A 16,029-nucleotide genomic window follows, 5' to 3' on the forward strand; every position below is an offset into this window, starting at 1 on the left:
GGCTTAATTTCCTCTCCTACAAAATAGGGTATTTACATACCTCATCTGATTCTTGTTAGCATTGTACTATTTATGTATTTACACATGACTTAAATTATACAATTTATGTAAAAGACTCAGGACAGTATCTGGCACTTAATAGATTGTTCAATATTGGTGTGTTTCCTCTGTTTCTTGTGCTGCCGTGTATTATGTCAAACAGTTAGACTGCCTTTTTTGTAAATAAAAATCATTGAATGTGGGCAATTTCGTGAGTTTCATACTGCTACTCTTTGAATGTGACCTCTGCTACAACCATCAACTAGCTCATCTTGAATTCACACATGAAGAAAGGGCAGAGCAGAATTTGAATAAAGCTGATGATTGTTTGGGGCTTGGGCTGGAGAGTCTATTTGCAAGGGTAGATAAAAGGGATTTGCAAGTGTGTGAGGAGGAGAAAGATAGTCAATTGGCAGAGATGGGTTTACATAATCAGGGTGAGGCAATGGCAAACTAGACAGCTGCTCAATAGCTTTTGGCACCAAAATATATTGACCAGCTGGGATATCATTAATGCTTAACAGTTTTATCCTTATGACCATATCTTGGCCAATTAGGTTGTCTTTGACCACAGAAGGGTATAATATATTCTAATATAAATGTTGCATGTATATCTCTGTAGCATGTATTCTATTGTGTTGATGTGTTGTAGAGTATACACTAAATATAAATGCATTTGTTTCTTCAGAACACCAGGTTAGATGGTGTGACTAAAGAGGAATAGAATTAAAATAGACATTAATTTCTTTTTTAGAAAAATAATTATTATTCCAGGATATACATTCTTGGGTACACTGAAAGTAAAAGGATTCAAATAATATCATTTTTAAGATTAATTTTTAAAGTATGATTTTAGAAAAAGAAATATGGTTAAGGAAAGTCAGTTTTGCATGCTTTTCATACAAATAAATACACACAGGAGAAATGACTGACAGGCAGTGATTGAAGGACCTTAACAGAAAGCGGTTTGCAGTGTTAAAAGAAACACTTGGACCAGTGTCATTAACCTATGAAGCCATTTCAGAAATACTCTTACTAGATAATCTCCCAATAGTGCCTTTAAATTATGGGAGAGGTAAAACAAATAAGGGCAAAATATAAGACAAATGAATGCTATAATATTTCCCAGAATGCATCATACATGAAAATTTAATACATTAAAATATTTGGAATCTTTTCATAATTTGCAACTGTGGCATTTACAAAATAAAATTTGTAACAGAGTTTTTTTATGCAGTAGCACAAACACAGTCATATGAACACAGAACCATTACTAAACTACCTAAACCAAAATGCATGAGGAAAAGGATTTCACCTGTAAATTGTTTTTTAAATTTAAATCATTTGTGGTTTATTTGACATCTACAGAAATTCCTTGGTTATTTGCATCAACATCTCTGGATTAACCTTTAAACCTGATACTGATCATATATTTTCCTTCCCCATAATTTAGGCACTAGTTTGTTTACTGATAATTGATTGTTCCTTATCCGTATGTAAACCACTAAAAGTAATATCTGTGTTCCTTCTTCAAAGCTAGAGACCTGACATTAAGAATTTTATATGGGAAGTATAAAAAGTAATGAGGCAACCAAACTTCAAACTCCTTCTACCTATGGACCTACTTAATCATCTGATAAAAGTCAAATAAAACGTGGCCTGAGAGCCAAGACAGCTACAAGGATCAGGAATCTTCTCTACAAATACCACATAGATATGTATGCATACATGCATACATATGTTGCTCAGTTGCCCAGTTGTGCCCAACTCTTTGCAACCCCATGGACTGCAGCCTCCCTGTCCCTGACCATCTGCTGGAGTTTGCCCAAGTTCATGCCTGTTGCATTGGTGATACCATCCAGCCATCTCATCCTCTGATGCCCTTTTTTCCTTCTGCCCTCAATCTTCTCCAGCTTTCCCAAGGCTAACTGAATTCTGCCAAGAGAAAGCACTGGTCATAGCAAATACCCCTTTTCAACAACACAAGAGATGACTTTGCACATGGACATTACCAAATGGTCAATACCAAAATCAAATTGATTACATTCTTTGTTGCTGAAGATGAAGAAACTGTAAACAATCAGCAAAAACAAGACCTGGAGCTGACTGTGGCTCAGATGCATATATATATATATATTTGCTGATGCTTTGACAAGCTATTAAAGAAACCCATTTTATGGTCTAGTTTATTTCTTTTCCATCTTCAGATGGAGGGCTCTTACCAAAACTTGTAGACAATAGATCATGTAATAATAGTAGCAGAAAGGACCTTAGCAATCGTCTAGTTCAAGTCCCTTCTTTATAGATGAAAAACTTGGGGAAAAAGCTTCTGCAGCTCATTAACATGCTATACCCAATTAGTGGCAGAGTTGAGACTAGATCCCAAATGTGCACTGATGAATGGATAAATAAATATGACCTCTAACTCATTTTCACAACTATTTTGTAAACCATCTTTCTCTTAAAATATTATATACCCACTTAACATTTCAGACTGAGTAATCAGTAATTTTCCTGATAATAGTAAAGTAGCTTTTCTTTTTTTTTATGTTGAAAATCCTGGGATAAAGGGATCTTGGACATGAAATTCTGCCCGAAAGCCAGCCTGTGCGGGGTAGCCATGCTGATGCTCTGTCTTCACCATGCACTGACATTCCTCCACCAGCATCACCACCTTGATCACCATGGCCAGGTTGGTGCAGTTGAGCTGTAAGTGCCTCGTGGTGAACTTGGCAGGCAGGCAGTGGGAGCAGAATGTGTGGGGGTGCTGCGCAGCTTCAGGAAAAGGAAGAGACCCACATTTTCCAAAGCAGAGGTTGTTCTGTACAACCACTTTCTCACAGTCTTCATGGGTGATAGTCTAAAAGGCAAACACATCTCCATTAAATTATCTTGAGTCATTTCTTTAACATACATGATACAGAAGCTCTAGACTATTAAGTCTGAGGATGTTAGTTGCTGAGTCATGTCCGACTCTGTAACCCCACGGACTGTATGTAGCCCACCAGTCTCCTCTGTCCATGGAATTCTCCAGGCAAAATTCTGGAGTGAGTTGCTATTCCTTTCTCCAGGAGATCTTCCCGATCCAGGGAGTGAACTTGGTTCTCCTCTATTACAGGCAGATTCTTTATCATCTGAGCCACCATGGAGGCCCTCCCAAGCCTGAGGATAACTTAGACTAAAATTTAAAAATCTTTCCAATGTTGGATACATTTTAAATATCCAAGTGATGGTATCTTAAGAGCATAGAGCTACCTCAACTAAATTTCTTTTATTGGGTAAATTAATAAATTAACCTGTAGGAAATACCTAAGGTAATATGGAAAATGTTTACACTTGAATGCCAAACTCTAAGTTTGATGTTACTGGTCTGAAAAATTCTAATGGCTCGCTTCTTGTCAATAATGTGTCTTACCCTTCTACTCTTCACAGTGCATTGTGCATAATAAATTCTCAATACATATTTGTTCAAAAGCTCACAGATCAGAACATCAAGAGTTTAATCTGTCCTATTTTGCAGTGTTTATAGTACATTCAAATTTATTAAAGTTGCATGGAGTAAAGTTGCAGCACCTACACCTCTAAATCATGTTGCGTGACATCATCTCTGCCTCTCCCGTAACCCCAGACACCTAGCTTTATGTGCCCTTCAAAATATATGAGCCAAACACCTTACTCTTAATTTGATTAGCAATAGAATTCAAAATAAGAGTTCAAAGGAAATTTGATTGCCCGGTTCTTAGGAGCAATTTTCTAATTATACATGGGCCAACAAAGCAGTCATTATTATTTGATCATTGACTTGTCATTGCTACGTATCCTTGCCTTTTCAGAATATTTAACTGCCTTGCACAGTCAATTACCTTATAATACTGCCTGCTTAATTGGGTAGCTTTACTGGACTGTAAAATTTTACTCTGCCCTGCATTGCTTTTGGTTCAGTATCTCTGTGTTTAAGGACCTGATGCAATTTCTCAATTTTAATCTAACATTTGGAGTGTGGGCTTTGCCAGACCAACTGGAGGAAGCAGATAGTAGAATGCTCCCTGGTCTTAATAGTGTGGAATCAATCATCCTAACCACAAATCAGCCAACACAACATGAACTGGAAGACAGGCATTTCTAAGGGGAGGAAATGTGATTTCACATCAAGATTACTTTTTGAAAGCTTATGAGAAAATCTGTTGTATTAAATCATTTTTGCTATGGTAATGCTAGAAATAATCTGGCAACTTCTGTCTAACAACCTGGACATAGTTGATAGACCTATGAAGTATCTGGGTGTGAAATACAGGGATTAAGACCATCATACATGCAAGTATGGGGAGGAGTCCAATGTATCCCACTTATCTGCAGATGGAACCCACTTGCTCATCCATGTCTAATAGAGTGTAGAGATGCAGCTAGGGAGAAGTTCTGGTGATCACTCTAAGTTCCCAGTTTCGTAACTGGAGGGACAGTCAATTAATTCTCCAGATAGACCACACCAGTTTAAAAACAAATAAATAAAACAAACAAAAAAAAAGGCTCTGTGTGATCAATATGAATGATTACTAACATTAGCAGTACCATCATACCATCTTTGCAGCATTTCCAAGGTTAGAAAGAAATTTAGGGAATATGAGCATACTTTGCCAAATCCCATGATGAAGGTCCAGGGACCAAATCTGGAAATTAGGTGAGACTCAGACTCCTGGCACACTCGTCCCCTGCTTTTCACCCATCCCAGCTGTCCACTCCCTCCTGAAAATCTGGATCCCCGCCCCCACCCAGAACAAATACCTGGCTGAAGGGCACTGTCCTACAGGTCTCCTGATGCACTTCATGGCTTTTGATAGGCAGGATGATCCCCTGAGAAGCTGGACTCATTCTGAACATGAAGTGGTGCCAGAATTTCTTGGCTTCTTCCCGGAGAGGAGATTTCTCCGTCGGCATCCTACCCTTGGGCTGAGTGAGGCCCCAAGTCCCAGGGAAGATCTGCTCACTGACCAAGCCCTGGGATGCGTGCAGCTCTCTCTCAGGCTTCTTCCAGAATCTCCCAAACCTGGACAGCATCTTTTCTCTCTGCCTCTGGCCCTCCTCTGCAGGGCTGGCACCTATCAGGTGTGGCACGGCCACAAACAGATCTGGCTTCTCCTCTGCTTCCTCCTGAGTGCCCATGGAGAGCTCTCTGCGATTCCTTTCTAGGAGCATGAGAGAGATAGAACTCTGCCTCTGGCGACCATCCCCGTGCTGTACAGCCTCCCCTAGAGGCAGGAGCACCAGCAGCTGAAGGAAGAGAACATGCATGCTGTCGGGGCCCGCTTCTTGAAGATTCACAGACTGTGAGGCCCATAAAGAGGTTCACTCCCTGCAGGACTGTGACCGGGGAGGTGCTATATATGGATACCTGCCTTGTGGGATGGGAAGGCAGGTGGTCAGTAGCCAGGCAGAGTAAACACATCTCTTGTTTGCTTGAATTATGGAGTGCTAATAGTGTTCTGTCTTCATTTTGGTTTTGTGTATTTTAGAAGGCTCCACTGAAAGCCAGGGACCCAGGGGGTAATTAGCTGACACTTTATCGTCTGAGATTTAAGGAGCAGTAGTAGTGAAAACAACACGTCTTTGCCTGGATTTCCCATCACTGTTATTAGGGCGAGAGTAAGCTAACATCTGTGGTGCATCTGCTTTGTGCTGAGATAGAACTGACATGTTTTTAAGAGAGAGTTCGGTTGCTCAGTCGTGTCCAACTCTTTGTGACCCCATGGACTGCAGCATGCCAGGCTTCCCTTTCCATCACCAAAACTCCCGAAGCTGCTCAAACTCATGTCCATCAAGTCAGTGATACCATCCAGCCAACTCACCCTCTGTCGTCCCCTTCTCCTCCTTCTCCTCTTCAAGAGAGAAGTGTATCAGGTAAAAATTAATGTATACGTTTAACCAAAGTTCAGGCTATTAGGCTACACACACACACACACACAGGAGCAGCCAAAGAAATATATAAAAGTTGTAAGAAAGAGAAAGGAAGAAATAGAGGAATGTTACGTTCATTGAGAAAAGGACGCTCCTATTACTGAGATATAGTTGGGGTTGTTGATTTTTGCATGGTAACAGTAAAGGGAGTATAGTCTCCTTTTCCACACATGGAAACTCACAATTCCCAAGTAATCCCCTCACCTTAAGAATCAAATACTTGGTGCTAAATTTCACAACTGGTTAATCATCAGATAAACTTTTTCAATTGTTCACACAAATCTCTCAACAGGATTCTAAGTAATAGACTGACAGCTCATTAGCCCTCGGTTAGGAGGGGGAAATGTCTTTCCCTCTAGCCACCCTACTGACATTTTTTTTTTTCTGAAAACAAAGAGCCAGACTTGAAAACGTGGATTCTATGAACCAGGTTTGATAGCTCTGGGGCGTGAAGCTGGCTGGCCCACATCATTTTCTTTATTCTGCAATAATTGATGACCAGGTTAAATAAAGATGGAGGCAAACATGAGTATTCAGGGATCAAAGGAAAATTTGTTAGATGACTATCATTTTAAAACATTATAAACCGACAAAGGTGTAAGAAAGAAACATTTCCACAAAAAAGAACCTCAGAATTTAGTTCCATCAGCCCTCTACAATATTTGAACAGTATTTCCATTGGGAATCAACCTAACACCTGTTTGCCTTTCTCCCCTTTTAATTCAATCATCATATTTCTTGCTTTCAGTAACATACATAATCCTGGAACATAACCCCTTTTTTTTCAGTAATGATTAATCATTTTTTTCTAAGAAGTGACCCATTGGAATATTTTTTCCAGAACTACTGTTCTTCTTAATAGTTATCCCTGATTTCTAAGAGTTCAGTTCAGTTCAGTTGCTCAGTCGTATCCAACTCTTTGCAAGCCGATGAAACGCAGCATGCCAGGCCTCCATATCCATCACCAACTGCCGGAGTCTACCCAAACCCATGTCCACTGAGTCCATGATGTCATCCAACCATCTCATCCACTGTCTTCCCCTTCTCCTCCTGCCCTCAATCTTTCCCAGCATCAGGGTCTTTTCAAATGAGTCAGCTCTTCACATCAGGTGGCCAAAGGATTGGAGTTTCAGCTTCAACGTCAGTCTTTCCAATGAACACCCAGGACTGATTTCCTTTAGGATAGACTGGTTGGATCTCCTTGCAGTCCAAGGGACTCTCAAGAGTCTTCTCCAACACCACAGTTCAAAAGCATCAATTCTTTGGCACTCAGCTTTTTTATAGTCCAACTCTCACATCTATACATGACCACTGGAAAAACCACAGCCTCTACTAGATGGACCTTTGTTGACAAAGTAATGTCTCTGCTTTTGAATATGCTATCTAGGTTGGTCATAACATTCCTTCCAAGGAGTAAGCATATTTAATTTCATGGCTACAATCACCCTGCAGTGATTTTGGAGCCCCCCAAAATAAAGTCAGCCACTGTTTCCACTGTTTCCTCGTCTATTTGCCATGAAATGATGGGACCAGATGCCATGATCTTCGTTTTCTGAATGTTGAGCTTTAAGCCAACTTTTTCACTCTTCTCTTTCACTTTCATCAAGAGGCTCTTTAGTTCCTCTTCACTTTCTGCCATAAGGGTGGTGTCATCTGCATATCTGAGGTTATTGATATTTCTCCTGGCAATCTTCATTCCAGCTTGTGCTTCCTCCAGCCCAGCGTTTCTCATGATGTACTCTGCATATAAGTTAAATAAGCAGAGTGACAATATACAGCCTTGATGTACTCCTTTTCCTATTTGGAACCAGTCTGTTGTTCCATGTCCAGTTCTAACTGTTGCTTCCTGACCTGCATATAGGTTTCTCAAGAGGCAGGTCAGGTGGTCTGGTATTCCCATCTCCTTCAGAATTTTCCACAGTTTTCTAAGAGACAAAGCTTCAAATAAATCCTTTTACCTACAATAATGAATTTTTTAAAATGAACCATCATTTTTCCAGAAATCTAATCAGAAGAGATGTATTTTACTTGTGCCAAATACCCAGAGAACCTGTGCTAGTATTAATTAAGGTACAGTTGATCCCTACTAAATAAACATTAGTATTTGTCATTTTTAAGAGTATTTTTTAAAAATTGCCTGTTGCTTGAATTTCTTAATTTCCCTCAGCCATCCAGTGCAATAGACCTCTCAGAACTGGCCACTCTAATTGTATAATTTATATTAGCTGGCCATTTAATTATAAATATGTTGTGGGAGCTAACTATGATATGTTCCTGGTTCCTTTTTTTTAATTTTCAGTTTTTAAAAAATCTTATTAAACTATAATTGCTTTACAATGGTGCATTAGTTTCTGCTGTACAACAAAGTGAATCAGCCACATGTATACATATATTCCCTCCCTTGCCCTTAAGCATCCTTCCCACCCCTCTAGGCTCCTAATTCCTTTTAGACTTTACTCTTCAGTGCCTGAAGTTCCACTGCCATCAATCACAGTATCCAGCATTTTCCCAGACTAAAGTCTATTCCAGAAATTCGCCTTGGAGTCTCAGGTTGCCTGTCTCTGAACATAGGATACAGTTAAAATAATTTCTTTTGAGTTTAAATTTATAGAAGGGTCACTTGGTGGGCCAGGCATCATATTAGACACTCTGCTAAGTCGCTTCAGTCGTTTCCGACTCTGTGTGACCCCATAGACGGCAGCCCACCAGGCTCCCCCATCCCTGGGATTCTCCAGGCAAGAACACTGGAGTGGCTTGCCATTTCCTTCTCCAATGAAAGTGAAAAGTGAAAGTGAAGTCGCTCGGTTGTGTCCGACTCTTAGCGGCCCCATGGACTGCAGCCTACAGGCTCCTCCATCCATGGGATTTTCCAGGCAAGAGTACTGGAGTAGGGTGCCATTGCCTTAAAAAATGATGAAAACTTAGTTTCTGCCCTCAAGTAGTCTAGTGGTTTCACTCATTTGATAACTTTATTTTTTAGCTGTAGGAATGTCAGTTATCCATATTTAACCTTTATTTAGTCCTAAACTCCTCTTCTTCTGATATTAATTTTGGCATTTATAAATGCCACTTAAGGACTGCTCAGGGAGGATTTGCTTTTGCTGTTGTTATTCCTGTTGAGAAATGTGTAAGTATCCTGAAAGCAAACCTAGCGAAGTAAAGCCTTCTGTGATGAGTACAATAGTGTGGAAGTTTGTCTTCAACCCTGGCTTTTGCAGCTAAGGGCAGGAGACATTCACCACTGTGTCCTTTCCTCAGTGCTAAAGCTGTGTATGTGATATATTACAGCTTATTCTCCAAAACAGAAACACTGTGGAGTTTTTCAGCAAAAAATATGCTGCCTCTGTGGATCTTGGTGATATAAGCGTGTAGTGATCTCCCAATTTGGATGAAACCAAATGGAGGTAGGTGTGGAGGGGGTCTCCAGACACAGCAGGGAGCTGTGGTGTGGAGACAGCCCTGCAAATTGTTGATGTCCTTAGGAGCAAATGCCAAAGCAGAAGGCAGGCCTGAGATCTCATGAGCCCAAGCCTGCCTAGGTCTGCTTCCTGAGACCACCCTCACGCCTGTGTGTGAGCCAGAGAGTGAAATTGTACTATTTTCCACTGACAACTTGTACTAGGCATGACCTGAACTCTGAGTTCCACTTGGACTGTTGGTGTGGGCACTAGGCTGTCTTCAGGAGCTCCCCAGCGTGTCTGTGAGAGAACGGTAACAGACATGTTTTCTGTCCCTCTTTCAGACTCTCAGAAAGAAGCTAAAAGCAGTATAATGCTCTCCAAGGGAAAACAGTTCTTTTCTAAAAATCCCACACCTAAATCAACAAAAGGTGAGAGGCAGTATTCGGGCAGGAGGTAGGCATTAGAGCTAAACAGAGCGACAGAAAGGGGAATCTGGGTGGATGGATTTGTGGAAGAAATCTGTTTAGAGCACATGCCATTGCTTCACAACTATCTGTCTTTTCAAAATATAGAGTAGCAACAGGACCATCGGAATTTAGATTATTTCAAAAGAACTCAGAAGAAGGCAGAATCTTTCCTTTACCAAAGAACAAGGAAGGCAGCAAATTTAAGGTTTAAGAGTGAGTGATTTCGCCTTAAACCCTTTATCATCATGATTTAGTTTAGTAATTTATTTAAAACATAAAATTTTCCCCCTGCACTCTCCTCCCTGCCACTTTCTACAGGAAGAAAACATTAGGAAGTCCTTTATCTCCAAAGGAGGGGCTTTCATTTATCGGACTCATGAATACACTCATTCACACAGAATATATCTGAGTGTCAACTCTGTGCTAGGTCCTGGGGACAAATTAGCAAGAGTGTCCTTGTCCAAGCCTAGTGAAGTTTGCGATCTAGAGGGAGTTTATCCAAAATGAGTTACACAAGGAAAACCAAGGCAGACACCATTCCTTTACTGATGGGGGACTTTCAGGTCCCAAAGCACAGTGGACTGTGTTTCTGCTCATTTTACTTGATAAATATTTGCAAATAAAGATTGCACAATGTAGTACAGTACATGTCATGCAAATATTTTATTTTATTTTTGATTAGGTAATACATAGGTATAGTAACAAGATTGAGATCATAAAAAAAGTTGTATGATAGAAGGTAAACCTTCCTTTGACCTCCCAGGCCCGCTGTCCTGCCATGCGGCCATCACTGTTGTCAACTGTTTATAGTCAATCTTTTAAAATAAAACAAATAAGTAAAATTTTAAATTAAAATACTTTAATGTGCAAGAGCCACTGATGGACATCAGGGAAAGTGGAAATTTAAGCCAAATTTTAATTAAAAACCTTTGCATAAGTGAACAAAGATTAAATTATAAAAAAAAGTTACCTGTGTCCCCCCTGCCCATATTCATATGTTGAAGTCATAACCCCCAGTACCTCAGATGTGACTGTTTTTGAAAATAGGGCCTTTAAAGAGGTAATTAAATTAAAGTGAAGCCACTATGGTGGGTCCTAAACCAGTAAGATCGATGTCTTCATAAAAGAAAAAGAGATTGGGTCAAAGACACACCCAGAAGAAAGACCACGTGAAGACATAAGAAGATGGCTGTCTACATGCCAAGGAAAGAAGGAAACAATCTTACAAACACGATGACTTCGACTTGCCGCCTCTAAAACTGAAAAAACAAATCTGCACCATTTAAGCCACCAGGCCTGTGGTACTTTGTGATGGCAGCGATGGCAAACTAATACACCACTTGAAGAAAAAAAAAAATGTAGCCAATAGAAAAGGACAAATACCAAATGGTGTACCATACTATAAAACTTCTCTATTTCCACACTGAGGCACTGATTCCAGCATTGCCTTTTACGGTCAGATTATTGAGTTTCAGCGAACTTACTGCTCTGTGTCCAAATCACTCCCATACCATGAGGAAGCATTTTATTTTTTGCTACTGGGACTGTATCTATTACCATGCACAAGTCATGGACAATACCTAAATATGACAAATAAGTTGTATCTATTACCATGCACAAGTCATGGACAATACCTAAATATGACAAATAAGTTGTATCTATTACCATGCACAAGTCATGGACAATACCTAAATTTGACAAATAAGCTACCTACCAAGATGGCAGAGAGGGTTCCTATAAATCTGAAAAGTAGGCCGAGGCGGCCGAGGCCCCCCTGCACCCCACCCTCCACCATCCATCCATCCCTCACCACCCACAGCCTCTAGTTATAGTCAGTCCAGGATGTCTTCACTGATCCTAAACCTCTGTCATCACCTTCTTGCTATTTCTTAAAATTTACCCTCATCAACTTCCACTGCAGAAAGCTGAGAGAGAGTAACATAAGTGGAAGTGGCTTCAGATTTGAAGCCAGAAAAACTTTATCTGATTCCTGGCTCTGCCCTTACAGTTTATAAGCAACATGATCTCAGGGACTTGACTTCATGTCCCTAAACCTTGCCAGAAACAATCCTGCCTGTCCTGCCTTCCTCATCTGGCTCATTGCCTTTCTCTTCACCCCAAATCCTATTGTCAGCCTGGGTGACTTCAGGATGCACTTCAGCATCCTGGGTAAATTCAGGACGGGTCTGAACAAATAACCTGCCCTCAGTGTTACATGATGTCCTATTCAACACCCTGACTGCAGCCTGGTAACTTCCACTCAACAGGCCTCTCCACCCCCTTTACATTCTGACCCCTCTTATCCCCAGGAATTGCTCCACCTCTAGACTGAATGTCAGATTCCACTTTCTCAGGCCAACTTTCTGTGGCTTCTATTCTCTCAATTGTTTCCACAGCATTTGTTTTCTGCTTCATCCTTATAATGGTGCCAGCAGAACTGCAGTTGAATAATTACTTGTGTGAACATTTAATATTTGTCTCCAGTTTGGATTTTGAAGTCCACAAAAGCAGGGGTTCTGCCTTTATTAGTCACCATCTCAGGTCTTTCTTGTAGTAGATGTTCAAAAATACTTGTTTAAAATGAATGAATGAATGAATGAATATCTATAATTCTCTAGTCTTCATTTTCTTCCCTATCCAGCTTGGATCCATAACCCATCATTTCAAATTTTTACAATATTCCCAACTTCCTTGCTCCCTTTTCTCTTCCATGATCTAGTAGAATTCCAAACCTGGAAACACCACACTCCCTCTTCCCTGGGCTACTTTGACACAGAATACTGGCAGAGACAATGACAAAATGGTGAAAATTGACTCTATATAAATTATCTCCCATTTTAACTGAACTGTCAGTTCCACCCAGCAATCTTTCTTATTACTCTAGTCAGCTCTCTCTTCAATTTCCAGGTAGATCATTTAAAAGTCTTCTCTAATAATCTTGAACCTCTGACTTCTCTGCCTTTCATTTTCATTTCTCCTCGACATTTTCAGCAAATGACCACACCCCCTTCTTCCACAGAGAAAGACAGAAGCGATCAGATGGGAGCATTTCCTTTACTTGACCGTCAGACCACAACAATTCTTTTCTCCTTTCCACTCTGTTCTTGGAATTCATCCTTTCCCACCTCCTTCATTAATAGTCTCTCCCACCCCATATCATTCAACTCCCTTCACTCCCCCGGTTGCCTATCAGCATTTATATAATGTGTGCTTGTTTTGAAGCTTTTAAAAATGCCTCTTTGATTTCACAGCAATTTCCAGGTTCTATTCTTCAGTGGTGTCTTCTGCCTTCCCAGGCAAATATTGGAAAAAAATTGTCCAAGCCCAAACTCCACTTCCTCACTTCCGCGGACATATCAACCCACTGAAGTCTAGCTTTTTGCTCCAGCACTCCTTTAAATCTTTCTTCCCAGGATCACCCATGACTCCGTGTAGCTACTGGAATGCTCTGCAACATTAAACTCATTTCTTAGGAACTTGGTCCTAAATAAAATGGTGAAAGAATGGGAGGTTAGAGTGGGCAAAAGAGCTATGAGAAACCTGAAATCTTAACCTCCAGGAGCTGACCTGTCATTGAACCAGCTTTCTGGTGAATAGAAGTTTTACTAAGAGTCACCTCACCCATAGGGTTTCCCTGGTACCTCAGATGGAGAAGAATCTGCCTGCAGTGCAGGAGACCCAGGTTTGAGCCTTGGATTGGAAAGATTCCCTGGAAAGGGGAATGGCAGTCCACTCTGTATTTTCACCTAGAGAATCCCATGGACAGAGGAGCCTAGTGGACCACAGTCCATGGGATAGCAAAGAGTGGGACATGAAAGCAACTAACACTTTCACTTCACTTTCACCTCACCCAGAACACCAGGATTTATTTGCAGCTCCTTCTTTACCCTGCCATTTAGTGATTCCTCGGCGTTGGCTCCATTTGAACGCATGTGTGTCTTCCTCAGAGGCTCCTCAGAGGCGAGGTCGATGTTTGCTGGAGACTGCACAGTCAGCAACTTGGAGAACAGGAATTTTGCTGGATGCGTTTTTCTGCTTCTTTCCCCTTCCTGGCGCCTCACTCTACACTTAGGTTAATGAATGTTGGCTTCAACACATCAAATCCAGGAAAAATTTTGGACAGCAATTTCTGCCATGGGTCCTTGTCATGCTTTACTTTCTAAGAGGTATCACTTTGTCCTAGAGAGCTTATCTTTAATTCTCTGTGTTTAGACTTTATTTTAAAATCAAATTTCCACTAGATCTGGGAAGACTCAAAGTAAAACTTTATTTTCCAACCTGGCCACAGTCTCAGAATAGGTCTTTGAACATTGTCATACCAGCCACAGGTCCCAGGCAAATCTCTTCTGAAAGATGATTATACTCCCAGAAAAGGCAACTTCAGGCCAGCAAACTCTTGTGTTAGGGAACTTTACACAGCTCATAAATTGCTTTCCTCTAGTTGGAAGATGGGGATGGTGTATCACCAACAGAAATGAGTGTAGGGGGCATCTGTCTGAAAACTGTTCCCCCACTGGCCACCTTGCCAGTTTCTGCTTTTACAATGCAGGCAGATTGAGGGAACCATATTGTCCCTATAAGCTCATAACACATGGACAAATGATTAAAAACACATGGAAAACAGTTCCACGGCTAAGCTAAAATTCAGATGGGAACGGAAAATCAACTTGCAAAGCTTTCAACTGTCTCGAGGCCAAATGTAGGACAGAATGTAAAGAGAAGTTGCCAAAAGAGAGGGAAGTTTTGGGGAAAAAAAAGGCAAGCCATGGATAGGAAAGCTAAAACAATGGCACCTTGTGCTGACAAGGCTTCTCTAAACCTCTCCAAGAGTAGGCACCAAAACCAACCCTGGAAATATTAAGACCTTCCTTTCATGAAAGACTTTAGACAGATTTATATTTTCTACCCTCTATAAATAAAGGTTGGCTTTGCCATCTTGGCAACACCTATGCAGAACCATAATGTTAAGTATCTGTAACATAAATATTAAAATATTACACATTTTTCCCTCCGAGGTGTGGGAATTAAGTAATAAGGTGGCATGAGACAAACTGAAAAATCATGAGAATAAAGTGCTAAAGCAAAGCAGAACTTTCCAGTAAGGCTTGCCTTCTGTTGTGTACCTGACCCTGGGCCTGAGTTTGCTATGAAGTCGGGCAGGCCTTCGTCACGTTTGCAAAAGTTCAACTCTTGACTCAAATCTGAAACTCTTAGAGGCCTGCTATCCATGGCTAGTCACCCACATGACCTAAGGATTCTGCTCAGTGGGAAATCTTAGGCAAGAAGGTGACTTCCCGGATGTCAGTCTCAGCTGAACTTCTCTGTCCTTCAGCTTCTAGGCGAATCTGTCTTGACTCCCATACACTTCAAACGACCATTGTCTCCATTTAGTGGGACATTCCCTCGTGGCTCAGACAGTAAAGAATCTGTCTGCCAATGCAGGAGACACAGGGTTGAGAAGATCTCCTGGAGGAGGGCATAGAAACACACTCCAGTGTTCTTGCCTAAAGAATCCCCATGGACAGAGGAGCCTGGTGGGCTACTGTCCATGGGATCACAAAGAGTCAGACACGACTGAGTGACTAAGCACGCATGCACGAACAACCAACACACGTGTTCTTTCGGGCCCTGATGAATCCTCAATATATGTAGCAAGTGTGTCACCTACTGAATATAAAAGGGAATTTTGAGAATACGGCCTCACTGGGGAACCATTCCTAGAAAATAACTATCACCCAAGTCTTTCCAGTAAACAATCTTTTAGCAAAACAATCGTTTCTGTCAGTGGAAAAGCTATTTCCTAACTTTTCTTTCTTTATAATTAGATTTGGGTATAATAGATCTGCATTTGTAGAGATGTGGGTGGACAAGGAGGCTGGACACAGTCAGGGAAAGTGAAGGGTGGGATGAATTGGGAGATCAGATTTGACCTCAATACACTGCCACGTGTACAATAAATAGCTAGTAGGAAGCTGCCCTATAGCACAGGGAGCTCAGCTCAGTGCTCCGTGATGACTTAGAGGGGTGGGATTGCGGGGTAGAAGGGAGGTCCTGGAGGGTGGGGGTATATGTATACATATGGGTACTTCATTGTGCAGCAGAAACTAGCACAACACTGCAAAGTAATTATATTCCAATTTTTTAAAAAAGATCATGCATGAAAGCAAGGC

The 16,029-nt window shown here is 41.0% G+C and overlaps 1 protein-coding gene across 1 annotated transcript; it reads right to left on the reverse strand.

Annotated features, from left to right (window-relative positions):
* Positions 1 to 910: 910 nt before the first annotated feature.
* On the reverse strand, positions 911 to 5,482 carry CER1 (cerberus 1, DAN family BMP antagonist). Its single transcript, XM_005889571.2, has 2 exons — positions 4,822 to 5,482; positions 911 to 2,899 (listed from the first exon to the last, which is right to left on the reverse strand). The coding sequence occupies exons 1-2, from the start codon at positions 5,326 to 5,328 to the stop codon at positions 2,585 to 2,587; spliced, it is 822 nt and encodes a 273-aa protein (XP_005889633.2). The 5' UTR covers positions 5,329 to 5,482; the 3' UTR covers positions 911 to 2,584.
* Between the last annotated feature and the right edge of the window lie 10,547 nt (positions 5,483 to 16,029).

Source organism: Bos mutus, chromosome 8 (assembly GCF_027580195.1).
Source record: "Bos mutus isolate GX-2022 chromosome 8, NWIPB_WYAK_1.1, whole genome shotgun sequence".
NCBI classification, from domain to species: Eukaryota; Metazoa; Chordata; class Mammalia; order Artiodactyla; family Bovidae; genus Bos; species Bos mutus.